At 35.1% G+C, this 15,180-nt stretch overlaps 1 protein-coding gene across 5 annotated transcripts in view; it reads right to left on the reverse strand.

Annotated features, from left to right (window-relative positions):
- Positions 1–15,180, reverse strand: part of CACNA2D3 (calcium voltage-gated channel auxiliary subunit alpha2delta 3) — a 468,281-nt gene that overhangs the window by 42,117 nt on the left and 410,984 nt on the right. For all 5 annotated transcript variants that reach the window (XR_008747525.1, XR_008747527.1, XR_008747526.1 and 2 more), the window contains 2 exons: positions 6,040–6,101; positions 5,059–5,103 (listed from right to left, as the gene is read on the reverse strand). Coding sequence is in view for 2 of the 5 variants with exons in the window: in XM_055806468.1 (XP_055662443.1) it covers positions 5,059–5,103; positions 6,040–6,101 (107 nt within the window). In the remaining 3 variants the exon portion in view is untranslated. The remainder of the gene's footprint in view (positions 1–5,058; positions 5,104–6,039; positions 6,102–15,180) is intronic.

Here is a 15,180-nt window from a genome sequence, read left to right on the forward strand (position 1 = left end):
GGAAAGCAGTTCCAGGCAGTAGTAGTTGTGCAAGACGCTGTGAAAATGCAGTCTGATTGTTCAAGAGATGCTTAGGCATGTCTGATTCTCATTCTGGCCACTTAGTACTGTTCTGTGGGGCTGAAGGAGAGATTTGCAGTAATGCTGCCTTGAAGTTTAGTTTTTAAAAAAGCAAAAGAAACCCAACTCAGGCAAAAGTATGGAATGGATGTCACTCCCAAACACATTCATTCTAATAGGGGAACCTAAGCTACAGATACCACCAGTGACAGAAAATTTGTCAAAAATTCGAAATAACTCATTTCCAACCTTTGATGTGCTAGAAAGCCACAAATTGGCAAATGTAATGTGAAAAGCTGATGATGCTGGCAAAGAATCGAGTGGAACTAATGTATTCAGAAGAGGCAGCTACTTAACCTCAATGGTGTGTGAAGGGTGGAATTTCAGAAGCAGACTGTAACACCAGAACACTGCTCTCCCCAAAGTCAATCATAAACCTCCCACTAACTTCATTAGAAGAGGAGCTAAATCAACAAAGAGCTCATTTGAGGATACACATTTGCAGTCCTCATGCATGAAGATTAATGTAAAGATATTGCTTTAGAAAAAATATTCCTCCACAACATAAAAAAAATAAGTAAAAGTAGTTATGCTGGATGAGTGTAGACTTAATTTCGTATGTTATGGATTACACACAGTTGGGAAAATAGCCTTGATTCATGAATTAGCGGCCATGTCTCAAATCTCTAAGCCATAGTTATTTACTAGCATTGATCAGAATTGTAAAAGATACTAAATTTTCTGCATTATTATAGGAAACAGGCAAAACACAGTAAGTGGCATCGATCTTTTTGGAGGACCGTGAAGATATGAGGGTTTCTTATCTTATAAAAGGTTTCTAAAGGGTTAGATCCATTTTAGAAACACTAATAATGGAAAAAATATTCATTCAGGACCATACATACACCTGCTTGCCAGCAAGATAAATAACTTTCAATATTCAGCATTACATTAAAGAAATAGTTTGCAGCTTAAATTTAGCACAGGCAAAGCAGACAGGGTGCATCTACTTGTCCGATACATTAGCACATCTCAAGCAGAAGGTTTCAGATACAAGATTAACAGATGGGATACTAGCATTTCAATAGACTGAAATTTCAGAGCTGTATGAAAGAGGTTTAATTCACAATGTTTCTCAGATATTGGAAGTGAACTATACCCAGGTTTGCCCAAAGGTTCAAGTTCCGTGAACTTCAGATTTCAAGGGGAACATTCCATAGGTGGAGAGTCCCTGAGCTTGTAAAATAGAGTAGGCATGAAGTCCAGAATAAACACAGCAAGAATGTTGACTGAGGTCTGAGAACACATTTGAATTACAGTAACTTTGATCAAGTTCAAGTCCTCTCTGTGTTTTTCACGGCTCCAATATACAATAACAGTAACGGAATGTAATATGGGTTAAGAAACCAAAGTGAAAAAGAAAGAAAACAACATTAAAATACAATGTGAGACATCAGGAAAACAAGAAGAAACGAGCAAATTCACAGCTAAAAAAAAAAAAAAAAAAAAAGGAATAAACCCTCCTAATTAATTGGATCTTTGTATTTTAGACTCAAAGGTACCACACAAACTCATCAGCTAATTCTCTGTTAAGACTACTGTGCCACTCTATTTGCATTAATACCTTAGTATTTCCTTTTAAATGCTTTAATTTATACCATAACTGTTCAGCAGGTATTTTCTTGCCATTGATAAAAGACAGCTGTGAAAGTTAACAGACTCAACAGAGGAGATATGATATTTGATTGAGTTCTATCAACAGTACATTTGGTCACTAAAAAAAAAAAAGTTTGGACTCTCTAAATCAAGGTTCACACTATTACTGAATTTCTTCATATGCATACATGGCTTCTGCTGGGTCAAGTGAAAGTACCCGAAAACACTTTAAACTTCTTGTGCTATTTTTGCTTATGGATGTAATAGTGAAAGAAGTTCTGCACAAATATTTAGCAAAATACGTGACTATTCTTATTAACTACCAATGTAATAGAAAAGAGCAGATTATTTCTGGCTGTAACCTCTTGGAATCTTTATCAGTGTACATGCTTCTTAGCAAGGACAGAACAAAAACATTCCTGCATTAACAATAATATGTTTGTTTTGATGAAGTAGTTGGGTACTTTGCAGTAGAAGCATGTTTTACACAAGAAATTATGTAATATTGCTATTCTATCGCAAAGGCTATCGCAAATGAAGGAAGTAATCTCTGCCCAGTTTTTAATCCCAGAAGTGTGGTGGTTTAGGCTAAACAAGGAAGAGATTTTACACAGCACTCTAACTTTACTCCGACTGCCTGCAGTTATATTTCTCAAGCTGGTGAGCTATGACTGGAAACCCATTGATAAAAATATTTAAAGCTGCTGGAAACAAGTCAAGGTAAAGCTTGCACTGTAAGCCTATAGCAAGGTACAGTAAAGCAAGGCCACAAAACAGGTAATTAACAGTTCTACAGACCTTTTTCAATATATGTCTGATCACTCTTAGGAGAATGAGGCAATAAACATGAGCTCACCTTAAAATTGGTTAACTATGCAAATGACAGCCTGGAATTTGGGCTAAGTAAGGACTTTAACCCACATCTGTGTGGAATCTGCTTTGTTTTTCATTACTTCATATTTGGAAAAGTTTACTTAATGATTAAAATGATACAAGCTTTAAATGGAAGAGTCTGTAAGCTGTTACAGCTAGAAATGCAGAAGATATGTTGACTCATATGGTCCATTTCATTGCCAAAGATGGCATGATCATCAAGCCTTTGTGTTTTGGCTTACTGCAAATTTTATTTTCTATTATTTATTGCTACCTCTATCATCCGACTGTTAGATCTCAGGGTCCCAGTAGATGAATTATAGTTTGTTTTAAGTTTTGCTGATTTGGTGTGTTGAAGAAGTTAAATGTTCCACTCAGAACTGCTGATGTTTTAAGTTCTGCCTTTCTCCCTGGAACGGTTTTTGTGATCTGAATCTCATATTAATCAGACACATGTTTTAAAAAATGCTAAAACTGCACCTATCTCCTGGACTCACTTTTCAATAAAACACATCCCAATGTCACAGTATATGAGGTTGTGAAGTAGCATCCTAGAAGTGAGATTGCTAGGATTGATGATGTACCTCTTAAACTTTTTATAAATTGATTTCCACAAAATTAACAAACCCCCTAAAATAGTCTTTTTTGCTTTAAATAACTAAATATACAATACAATAATGACACATGTTAGAAAGCACTTCTCAAACACATGAACTTTTTTTTGCCATGGTTATTTAAAGTTTTGAATTACCTATCCTCAGGAAAGCCCAACTCTACTAACTTTCGTGACAGGAGACATCAAGTAGTACTTTGTGTAGTCATTCTGGTACAATTTTTTTATGTCCTGAACAAACTTAGTGCTGCACAACACAGAGCACACTCCAAATGAATTAATTATTGAATAGGCAGGAATACAATCAGGGTAGCAGTTCAGGTGGTGGAAGGTGTGGACATTTCACTGCAGATACATAAAATAACACAGGACAAGCAGCACCTCAGTGATAAGACCTGGGAGTCTGTTTCAAATGCTGGGACAGTCAGAAAGAGACCTAAAAGGTGAGACTATAAGAAATATAGGAAGAAACAGCAGAGAAAGAGAAAAATAAAGACTTGTGGAATATCACAAATAATACAAGTAGTTTCCTGTTGCAAATATTAGTGACACAAACTTGTGAGAACTTGAAGATATTCAGAAGAAATGGCTTCACAGAAGAGAGATGAGAGGGAATTGTTTAAACGCAAGAGTTTGCAGTGGTGGGAGTAACTGCTCAGTTTTCCATGATTTGCTGCGAGTCCCGTTTATCCTTTATTGAAAAGTATGTCAAAACTAATGCCGTGCTGACTGCTGACTCTTGGCCATACAGATAGCAGCTTTCCTGAAAACAACTAAGCATGTATAAAAAACCTGAATAAACTGTATAAAAACTTTATAACTATATGTAAAAAAAAAAAAAAAGTTGTCTTACTTAAAAATAGATTGCAAAAACATTACATTAGCATGAATTATGTACGAGCATACAAACACACTCGTGTCTTTTATGTAAGTTTTGCAATAGTTCTTTTTGCTGCTGTATGAAAAGTACCATACAAACACAGCCTGTGGTTTTTATTTTCAGATGATGAATTCGGATTTTATCATACTTAAATTCATATAGCTTGTTCAAGCACAGTTTATCAGGTGATTCAGATCTCCTCAAACCATTCACTCAGTTTAGAGATTACACATTGACGTTATCAGTAATTGCTTTGTTCTCCTCCAAATTACTAACTATACATGATACAATATCTCAAACACAACTTTAATTTTCTAGAATCTTGCATGTTTAATTCCTTCCCATATATCAATACAGTCTGTGCTCTACTAACCACTTTATAATTCATTTAACCTGCAATACATTGGTTGCTTAACCAAAACATCATATGGTATGATGTCAACTGCTTTCCAAACATCTATGCGTACAATATTAAAAATCTAACAACTTTTTCTAACAAAATTTTTATCTAAGAAATTAAACTACATAAAAAGCTATTTAGTTACTTCATTAAGCTAAACTAAGGTTACTACTTTTTTTTTTTCTTCTTCCTGAAGTGCCATCAGTATATTAGTCCTGCACAGATTCAGCTCTGGATTCATGTGTAAATATACTGTAAACATAAAAAAATAGCTTCTAAGATGAACAATAAAATAGTAAAAAAATGCCTTAAAACAGCTTCAAATTATTTCCAAAACTGGATTCACAAAGCACAAGTTACTACAACACATATTTGAAGTCAACCTTGTAATTAAATGGATGTTTGTAAGCAATCATAAAAAAAGTCTCACTATCTAAATAGTATAATATTTACAAGGTGATTCCAAATTACACCAGGACCTTATAAAGTACAATGAGATGTTCAAACTAAATTCATCGACTCTATGTTCTACTGCAGTAGAGGTATAAATGGAAAAAATACCTGTTAAATACTTACTTCATCATCACAACTTATAGCACATCGGCCATCGAGAGATGCACACTAGAGATATCAAAAATCAATAAAATATTTTAATTTCTCATTTGATTATTACAAGACAAGACATTTTAAAAACCCATATGAGCACAATTATAAAGAAGTTGATATTGATAACATTTTTATCTGACAGCAATTGTTCTTAAAATGACTAGAGAAGTTTAAAACCTTTTCACCAGTTCTGTTCTGCTCCTGTCTGCAGAGAAAGGGTGCATTTACACTCTAACAATTTCAACCGTTTTAAACCCCATCTCCCCCTCCATGTGTCAGAAGCTCGGAGACCATTCACAGACAAGACTATATGATTTTCCAACAGGGTTGGGGTAGGACCTGCATTTTAGCACTTATTTTCTGAAACAGTATAGTTCCGATCTATTTTCAAAATATGGATGGCATCTCCTAATATGTAGCAAGATAATTATCCTCTTCAGTAAGTAGAAAATCTATATCCTGACATTTTAGGTATAGTTTGTTAAAGACTACAAATACCAACCATGATTCAGTAATCCAGTTTAGCCAGTTAACCTATGCAAAACTTCAGTTGCTCAATGTTAGTAGATAGATCCTAAGCAAGCTGCAAGGCCTAATTCTGCTGTCACTGAAAACAAATAAATATCACAATTTTTTTAGTGTGTCTAATTTTTCTGAGGGAGAAAATCATCATGACAGGCCAACAAATTAACTCCTTATGTATAGGGGCCTAAAATTAATAACCTTTCTACCCGTTTCCATGAATATAGGAATAAGCAACAGGTTTTGACCACTGAATTGGCTTTTTTGTAATAAAGAACTGAAATGTAAATCAGAAGAACTAGCCACTATGTATTTCAAATATGTTCTTTCTTTTCAATAGTTTTGTTTGCAACAAAAAAATTGCAGATCATCATCTGCACAGTTAGAAAGTGAATTCAATGACACAGAAAATGTCAATTTAAAATATACCTGTCTGCTTGCAGTCCAAAATTTCCGCTGGAAAAAATCAAGTTTCATCTGGATACCTACAGCTGGGAAAGACATAAATAACAAACAAACCAAAACCCAGTGTGTTTTATCTCTTGACAATAATGATTGTAAATTAATCAGAAGGAAAAACAGTCTTACAATAAAAAGGGAAAGTAAGCCCTAAAAAAAAAAACCAAAACCACAACTACTTGAACTGAAGAGAGCACACAGTCATATTTTAAACCATTTACATTTTGGTTAAACATGAAGACATTGCTAATATAATGTGAAGAATGCACCAGGCAAACATCATTCAAACTACACATGTCCCCATAATTAACATAAAAGAACCACAAACTGAACACATTTATGTTCACATCTACCTCAAATTTATATTTTGCTTATACCAGTTTAACAGCTGTAGGAATACACACTATGTGTTTTGTGCTGAAATACCTGAAGATGTGTTGAAACACCATGAAAATGTTGGTTAACATTTCAAGTGATCATTTGTTTTTCAATCCCTTAACCCATAAAAAAATCAGTGGAACATAAGAAGCCTATTTCAAACATTAAAATCTTCTTTAAAAAATTAATTTAAGAGCATTATGTGCAATTATGTCAAATGAAAGTACATGACAAACATTACTGGTTTTCATTTTTTTCTTAAAGTATACTAATAATAATATGTAATTTTTTTAATTGTGATTCAAGACACTACTGGTGTAAGTTATATATTTCTCATAACCTCAGATGAGATTATGTTTGTCAGTGAACCTTTCTTCCAGCCTGGTCTGATGTTCCTTTCAGACCCATAGCTACACCATTTCTGTTTAACAGCAAGATAATGCACTGCTGTTTGCTTAAGCTCCCAAGGCAGTTGATTTTTCTGGTTTCACCTGCCTAAACTAAAGGAATGATAACGTATCTGTCTACCTGTGCTGAAAATTTCTGAACTAGCTTCCTTTTATTTAAAATATGTAATGAAGAATATGGCAGGAAGATAGGGACAGAGGGGCTAAAGACATCTGCTTTGGTTGTTCTTACCAGCTGTTGCTGCATCCCTGGACCATATCTGTCATGCTGCCACTCACTCACAGCACACCTTGTGCCAGGCTTCTCTGCAAAGGTGTTTCAGTGCTGTCCCTGTACCAAGTGATACTCTAGTTGCTCAATACAGCTTATCAATGGGTTCTAGTTAAATGCCCTACAGCTCCTTCCTGTCGGCTTAGAGGATACGTAATTGCTAGGGTAAAAAGAACGAACTCCACCCTAACGACTCATCTATAACCTCACTATACTATTCTCTGCACAAAAGCTAATTTTTAAAGCCTTGAAAGTCTGAAAAGCTAATTTCTAGCAAATTCATTGCTCCAATGTTTTGCTTAAAAACAAACAAAATTTTTTAAAAAATTAGTTGTTTTGGAAAAGTGAAGAAAAATTAATTTATTCATTCTTCCTCTAGGATCCACAGCAGGGATCATTTAAAAACATATTTACATCTAGATTATTGGTACTTTTGCAAACACACACATGCTGATGTCACGCATATATTTTATTTTGGGTTAACAGGTAGGAAAAAGTACGTGAAATGAAATCTGTAATGAACTGATACAATGCGATGTGAAATTACATAAGGGATTTTCTTATTAATGCAGGTTATAAATAGTTTTCTGCCTTCTGTAACTCATGGATTATTTTTGCTTAAGACAGTAAGTAGACAAATCCAGTTCTCCTTTTGAATAAACTCTAGAGGAGACGCTCTCCAGCTATATTTTATTATCTAGTAATTTATTTTATGGTCAATGAGAAGATGCTGTCTGACAGCTATGCAGCATATGGTTTCTTCATCTGCTGTTTGCCTTTAGGTTCCTTTCTAGCATGCAGGTGATCTGCATGTCCTACCTGCTTTTTCTGAGATGTAAGAAAACCACACACATTTTCAGGAGCTTCCCAGAATAAAATAATTTTGCTTCTGGATGCTATATCAGCATTTGAAATGTCCATCTCATACCACATTTCTCCCAGTCCATTTAAGCATGCAAGAACTAACGTAACACTACTTATATCAATAAAAGTCTTCTTGATTTCAGCAAGCAAAGTTTATGCTTGTTTTCTGCATGTGAACGTTCCTGTTGAATTCCCTGAATCAAGCCACACACTTGACATCAAGATACACAAATAGGGACTTTGCTGAACCTTGCTTTGACTTTAAGAGTGTAAGACTCCAACCTGCAAAGAATATAAACTTTTGCAGACTTCAGATGGAATAAATAGTTTTCTGATCATGGAGGATCAGACTGCTTTTCCAACAGATACAGAATGAACAAGCTTTCTGAGCAATGAAAGATGGTATCTAAGGGAAACTTAGATATGGGCAAGAAATTGGTGTCTTTACTCTGCATTGGAAAAATGTAAATCCATAAAACTGTGTTGCGAATCTTTAAATGTTTCTGGGCTCTCAGTTTAAAGGTAACCTGACAGGACCTAATGGAGTCAACCTCACTTCTTAGCTGAGTCAGAGCTGTAAGCCAGTAGGCATTTTTCTCTGGGGAACAAAAGAATTAAAATATATAGACCCATGGACCTTCACCTAAATTATTTTATAACAGCATCTTCTGGCTAATCTGTTTTGAATGGCTGAGCTCCTGAAAAAACTGATTTTAAAAACTGTTTAGATTTTTAAAGATGCAGATTTTCAGAAGTGTTTAGACAGAATCGCTATTAATGCCTACTGCTTTACAAGGTTCTGTACCAAGGAGGTTCCTAATCTGTTTAACTGTTTCTATAAACCCTCCAAAATGCTTGTCTCCACCTCTCGACTCTCAGGTACCATACAAATTCTGTTCCTTGCTCATTCATAAACACTAATGATTTCAACCACCTGTATTTACTATAGAGTACCTCTCAACAAAAGAATTTTAAATACACCCTAAATATGGGTAAATTTCAGTATTCTTATTTTCTTGCAGAAGATGATGCATATAGGAAATGAACACCAGAGTTCCCACCAAGATCTCATGTGGAGAGTCACAACAGCAGGGTTTAGAGTAAAACACAGATCTGTGCTCTCCAAAGACTTGTTCTGTTAGTTACAAATACTACTGCTCTTAACAGGCACAGATGAGTGGACTGTAGTTAGATATTTTTCATTTAAGGTCCTGAGAAGGTTGACCTTTTGGAGCTCACACCCTTACTAGAGACACCGCCACGCAGAGCAGAGAAACGGTTGCCAAAATTGAGATAATTATCAAGTTCATTATGCTGATGACATAAAAGAACAAAGATGTTATCAAACATTAGTGTAAGGTTTAAACCTGTAAGAAACATTTATTAAGCTTTAAAGGATGAAGACAAAGATCTACTCCACTACATTTATGGAAGTTCATCCATTTGTACTTATATATCCAACATATTTAGCATATATCTAAGACATCTAGTACATCTAAACTACAAAATACCAGTACAGATCAATAACAGTGATACTAAAATACAAAATATTCCATTACGTGTCAGTAACAAGTCTCTATAATTTAGATATTATTTGATCTGCTGTGGCTGGCAAATTTTAAAATGCCTGGCAAAGCAACTTTTGATTAAACATTATTTCTTGTAAACTATTAATGAAAGTATAATTAACAACAAGGAACAACTAAAACTCTGTTCCCTCATAATGTAGTTGAATGTATATACAAATTTGGCAGGAGGTTGGACTAGACGACCTCAGGAGATCCCTCCCAATCTAAATTGTGTTACGATTCTATGATTTAAGTGTAAATGTTTTGTAGACAAGTGCTAAATACACAGCCTATAATCTTCCTTAAATATGAGCATGTACTGAAGGGTTTCTAGTGTCCAGTATAAATTACTTACCATGAGAGAGAATCTGAAACAGTAACAAGATAATTATGACAAAGCTCATCTGTAAAAGATTCCATGTGCATGTTCTAATGGGTTGCACAACAGAATGGTGTAACACAAAGACAACTGAAATACTGGGGCTAATTTTTATGAAACATAGAGCATCCCTCTTCAGGAAGATGAGAGGAGGCAGGCAGCTACAGGCCTTTTTTTTATATAGCATTAGTTCTATTAGTTTTGATGTCTTCTCGGACAGACTGTGAAAGAAATTAAAAGATAGTGAGAAACACTGGGCTTGTTCCCACTTGAGCAGGTTCCCAGGATTTCAGCAGTGGTGTAGTTTGTATAGAAATGGAAGGCCCAGGCATTATCAATTTAGTTGATCTGAATTGTTTATAAAAGTTTCAGTTTATTTCTCTACCTAACTTCTCAAAGGTCTGTATCACTGATTTTTGAGGTATAATACCATTGAAGGAGGTAAAACAGAAATGTGTCTTAAAACAGTCTGCTCTGGTCAAGGTAATACAATGTTATGAGGCAACATTTTAAGCATAATACACAACAGATTACGTATTTCCCTTGTGAAGTATTTCCTCAATTAGAGTTTCGTAATCCTCTTACTTGGTATTAAATAATGAAGTGCTACATGGTGACTGGATGAAATCTATGGTTGGACTTGAGGATCTCAAGGGTCTTTTCAAACCTAAATGGTTCTCTGATATGTACCAACACAGAGTTCCCACAAACGTGGCATGGTGAAAGCAGCAATAGACCTTTTTGTTGAAGAGATGCATCTTAATAAGAGATTCTGATCTCATCATGTTAGTTACTTTACGTTTTATTCCTTTGCGCAATTCCAGATAGGAACTTCTCTGTCACTGAATGAGTAACTTCTAAATATTCTATATCGTATGTAATATGTAATAAATGACAATTATGAATGTGTCCTACAATTCAGCTAATAATTATTTGAATGCGTCTCCATTCAGAAGCATTAACAGTGTTAATGTATGGGAAAATAATTTTCTTTTCAACCAGATGTGATACTAAAGCATTTTCACAGGCTTTTTTTCCCTGAGCTTTTTGAGAACATTGTAACTAGCACAGGATATTACTTGGTTGGGTCATTTAATGCCTTAAGAACTATTCAAATGTACTTCAAAAGGTTTTAGAGCCAACACATTCATCTGAGCAATCCTTAGTCCTCCAGCATTTCAGAACTTCAGAATGAAATATCTGTGCTCCAAGCTACTTTACATTTAAATGTATGTTTTACAGACTGGCTGTGTGGGGGGGAAAAGGGAAACTTCAGAATTACCTCTCACATGTCACCAATTCCTTGCTTAGCCTCCTAGGTATAGCAGCTACCACAGAGGTTAAAGAAGGGGAAAAAAAAAAAAAAAAAAAAGGTGTAATTGCACTGAAATTTTTTAAATATTGTTCAGCAAGGTATGCAGATAACATCCAGAATTCTAATTAAAAAACAAAACACAAACAACAAAAACTATAATTGAACCTAACATGATATATACATTTTAAAGTATAAAGTATCATTTGTAGGCTTGGTTCAGTCAAAATGGCCAAGGGATACAAATTACCTTTCCTCAGCCAGGAAAAAATGAGTAAGGATGAGGGGGAAAGGTTTTGTCTTCACTGCTGCCTTTCCTTTGGAATGCCAGTGGGAAGGGCTGGCTGCAGCTAGGGGTATGCAAGAGATCAGCTAACGCGAGCTGATGGAGGGGTATTCAAGCTTTTTCCTCCATGTAACACAAAATGTATCATCATTTCAAATGAACATTGCAAATCCAATTTATTTTTTTTCCAACCACATTAACAAATTTACTTTGGTGATTCCAATACATACCTCTAACGCTGCCTATGGAAAACAGTTACTAATTCCCTGAGATTTCTTTCCTTTGTCTAGTGAAGTGGCTGCTATTCTGTAGTGCATATCCTATGAAATAACAGATGGTTGAGAATTACAAATTTAAATTCTTGGCTCAGTGATAATTATTGTTAAATAAGTACTTTCCTGATGTATTGATTTCATGGCTAAGGGTAATGTTTCACAAATTTACTGGGATGTTTTCAGGATAGTAGTACTGGGAAATGCTCAACGCTACAGAGCTCAGGGCTGCTTATTATCAAGGAAACACGAAGGAAAACAAATAATTACTCAGAATAGATCAGGACTGCTTGTATTCATTGCAAGATCTCCATGATTAAGCAAATGGACAGAAAGATAAGTAAAGGCTTCCCCAACAAATCACTTCTGTGCGCAGAATTACAAGAGCTCTTAGTCTCTAAGTAAAAAGAATAATCTCTTACTTAAAATAAGAGAGGAAAATAGATTAGGCTGATTTATTTCAGGCAAGAGAGGAGCTGAATCTCCCTATAAACTTGGCAGAGGGATTTCAAATACATAATTAAGGAAAAAGTAGTAAAAGCTAAAGGGTTTTCCATTCTGCGAAATATCTATAGAATGTTACACTATATAAAAGCACTAGATCACCAAGGTTAGAAAAATATTTTAAGGTCTCCATTCCTTTTTCCCACAGAACACAGTATGGACTAAGATTCTTTCTTTTACATAAAAGATGGTCAACATTTTGAGAACATTTGGGCCTCTTAGTTCTGATGGAGTTATCTTAAATGAGGTTTAACTTGGCTTCCAAGCAAGAAATCTTAGAAACAGATCTGCAGCAGAATTTTTTTTTAACTATATCGCCTTTGTGTATTAAGCTAAGGCTCCTTAAGATTCCCTTCTTTATGCCTACTCATATTACCTCTTATTACTATCTTTTAAAATATCTAATAATTAGACGTGAAATATTCCAGAACACTTTTAACCTCTTTTTAAAAGTTGATTGCACTTCTTTTGTTTATACTCTAAATCTTTTTCAGTTCAAAATGTTTTTAGCTCAGCCAAAGAATGAGACATTATTACACCCCAACACATAATATTGAGAAATAAACACCATGTCGAAAAGTACCTTTAGTAGAGATTAATGGCAGACTCCTACCACCAAAGATGATGCCATTAAAAATACTTATAAAACACGTGTTATGTACTGTAATTACAAAGAAAATGTACATTTTTTCCCCTTCAATTCCAAGAAGTCTTAGCTAATAAATTAGAGGTATTCCAAAAGGCACTCTCTTACAGTAATATACTTATGCTCCAGTATCATCCAACATTGCTGTATTCCCAGTGATAGTCATTCTTTCATCACATGCAGGATATATAAAAAGTACGAATGAGGATTCATCAAATGTGCACTTCCCAGACTACTTATAATCCCAGTTTCAATTTACTCGCACAGTAAAATGCAGTTTCACCCTTCCAAACTTCACACCTCATTCAGTTTCCTTCTTGATCTCTGACCTTTTCAATTCTACCCATACCTTCTTCTTCTCACCCCAGCCCATTTTCTTCAGTTCCTCTCTTCAAACAGAAGTTCCCCAGAATTTTGTTTTAACATACAAAAAATGATAGTTTTACTATCCAGAATGTTGGAACTTGATTCAGACACCCAACACAAAAAGAAAATTAGCCTAACAGTTTAAGTCCAGCTAATTTTTAATATGCTGAAAACACGAGCTTGTAATTGGAAGTGTTGGGTAACCTCAATACTTGGTGGTGATACCAGCCATCTTCATAACGAACTGGTGTAAGTAGTCTGTGATAAAAGAGTAACACTGACGAAAAGGCAGGCCAAACTGCTGAGTAGTTGTGCACTTTCTTGTGGTTTTCTTATAATAAAGCATAGTTCCCACCCCAGCAAAAATATGATATCAGTTATGCATTTGGATAAGATACTACTATTATTCACAAACTGTCCTCTGCAATGTGTTGTTTTGTTGTTTTGTTTTTAATTTTTTTTATTTAACTTGGTGAAGATTTCTAATGTTCTTTACAACTTTTCTTGTGGCTTCACTGACATGAAACCTTCTTGCCTAACCCCACAATGTGTCTATTGCATATTTAAGTACCCTTAGAAGATTTTGATATTTTACAATTATTTTAATATTAAATGGATTAAAAATCCATGTAAATTTGCACTTACCTTTTCCACGTAAATTTGAGCTACTGCCTCACTAACATTTAGAGATTGATTTATCCAAAACAAAGTCTTTTATTAATCTAGGTACTATGTAAAGTACAAAAGAATTTCAAAGTGCAAATTATCACAGTTTTAGATTATAAACAGTATACAAGAAAAAAATCCTGCATTATTACTGGTATCTTACCTTTATCTTTTTATCATCAAATAAGTGGAATGACTGTACATACATTTGTAAGTCCTGTATAATTATCAGTTATAAAAGACAGTTCTCATATGTCATGATATGTCATCAGATTTTAGCAAGACAAAGAATAACTTCCTTCATTAGAGCTATCAGGATGCAACATGTAAATGAGTGAATTCTTAAATGGACAGAGGAAAGCTGAAGTTCTGCTTCTTTACTCATGGACACCAAACCTGCTATTTTCTTCCAGAATATTTTTACAATTAGTGGTGGAAGTAGTTGTCTGGCTGGAAACTCCCAAGATACAGGGAAGGCAGTGGCAACTGGTATTTCCTGGAGGCCAAGTTCAAGCAGAAAGGGAGGAGATATTGGGAACTTGATGTGAGGCCAGGCTGAAAGGGGAGCAGGATGATGATTGCTGGGAGGCCGAAGTTCATCCAAACTCAAACCACCAGGGATAGTTGAAGGGCTTGGTTTGCAGCCAACCCCTGACAAACTGAATTGCAGAGGGCAGTCTGTGAACATCATCATAAACCAGACTCCCTTTGACTCCCTGACATGTATCTTCCTTCTGGAGGACTAATGAAGTAGCAGCAGGAGCAGGAGGAAACACAAAAAGGATATAAATTGAGTGAAAGCATAAAAAAATATAGATACTGTTGACTGAAAGTCCATTGCCTTTTCAGGAGGCTTCACCGAGGAGCTTGGAGGGAAACAGGTTATCTGTAAATTATCATTCAGACAGTTATGCTGTATTTCAAACTACAGGATAGTAGCTGATGTGCTGCCAACACTCTAACAAAGGTTTCCCACAGAAACCTCCTCATTTACCCTGTGATAAACTTTGTGTACCAGGAGCACAGCCCAAGGGAGCTACTTGGGAATACATTTGTAATTACAAAAAAGACCCACAAAAAAACCCCAAGAAAAAGAAACCTCCCATAAGCCTGGAGGGAGATAACCACTTGGCATGCAAAATTACACTAAGTGCACTTTGCTGGAAAGATATATACCTTTTTCCTGAGAAAC

The sequence above is a fragment of the Falco peregrinus genome, chromosome 5 (genome assembly GCF_023634155.1).
Source record: "Falco peregrinus isolate bFalPer1 chromosome 5, bFalPer1.pri, whole genome shotgun sequence".
In the NCBI taxonomy this organism is placed as follows: Eukaryota; Metazoa; Chordata; class Aves; order Falconiformes; family Falconidae; genus Falco; species Falco peregrinus.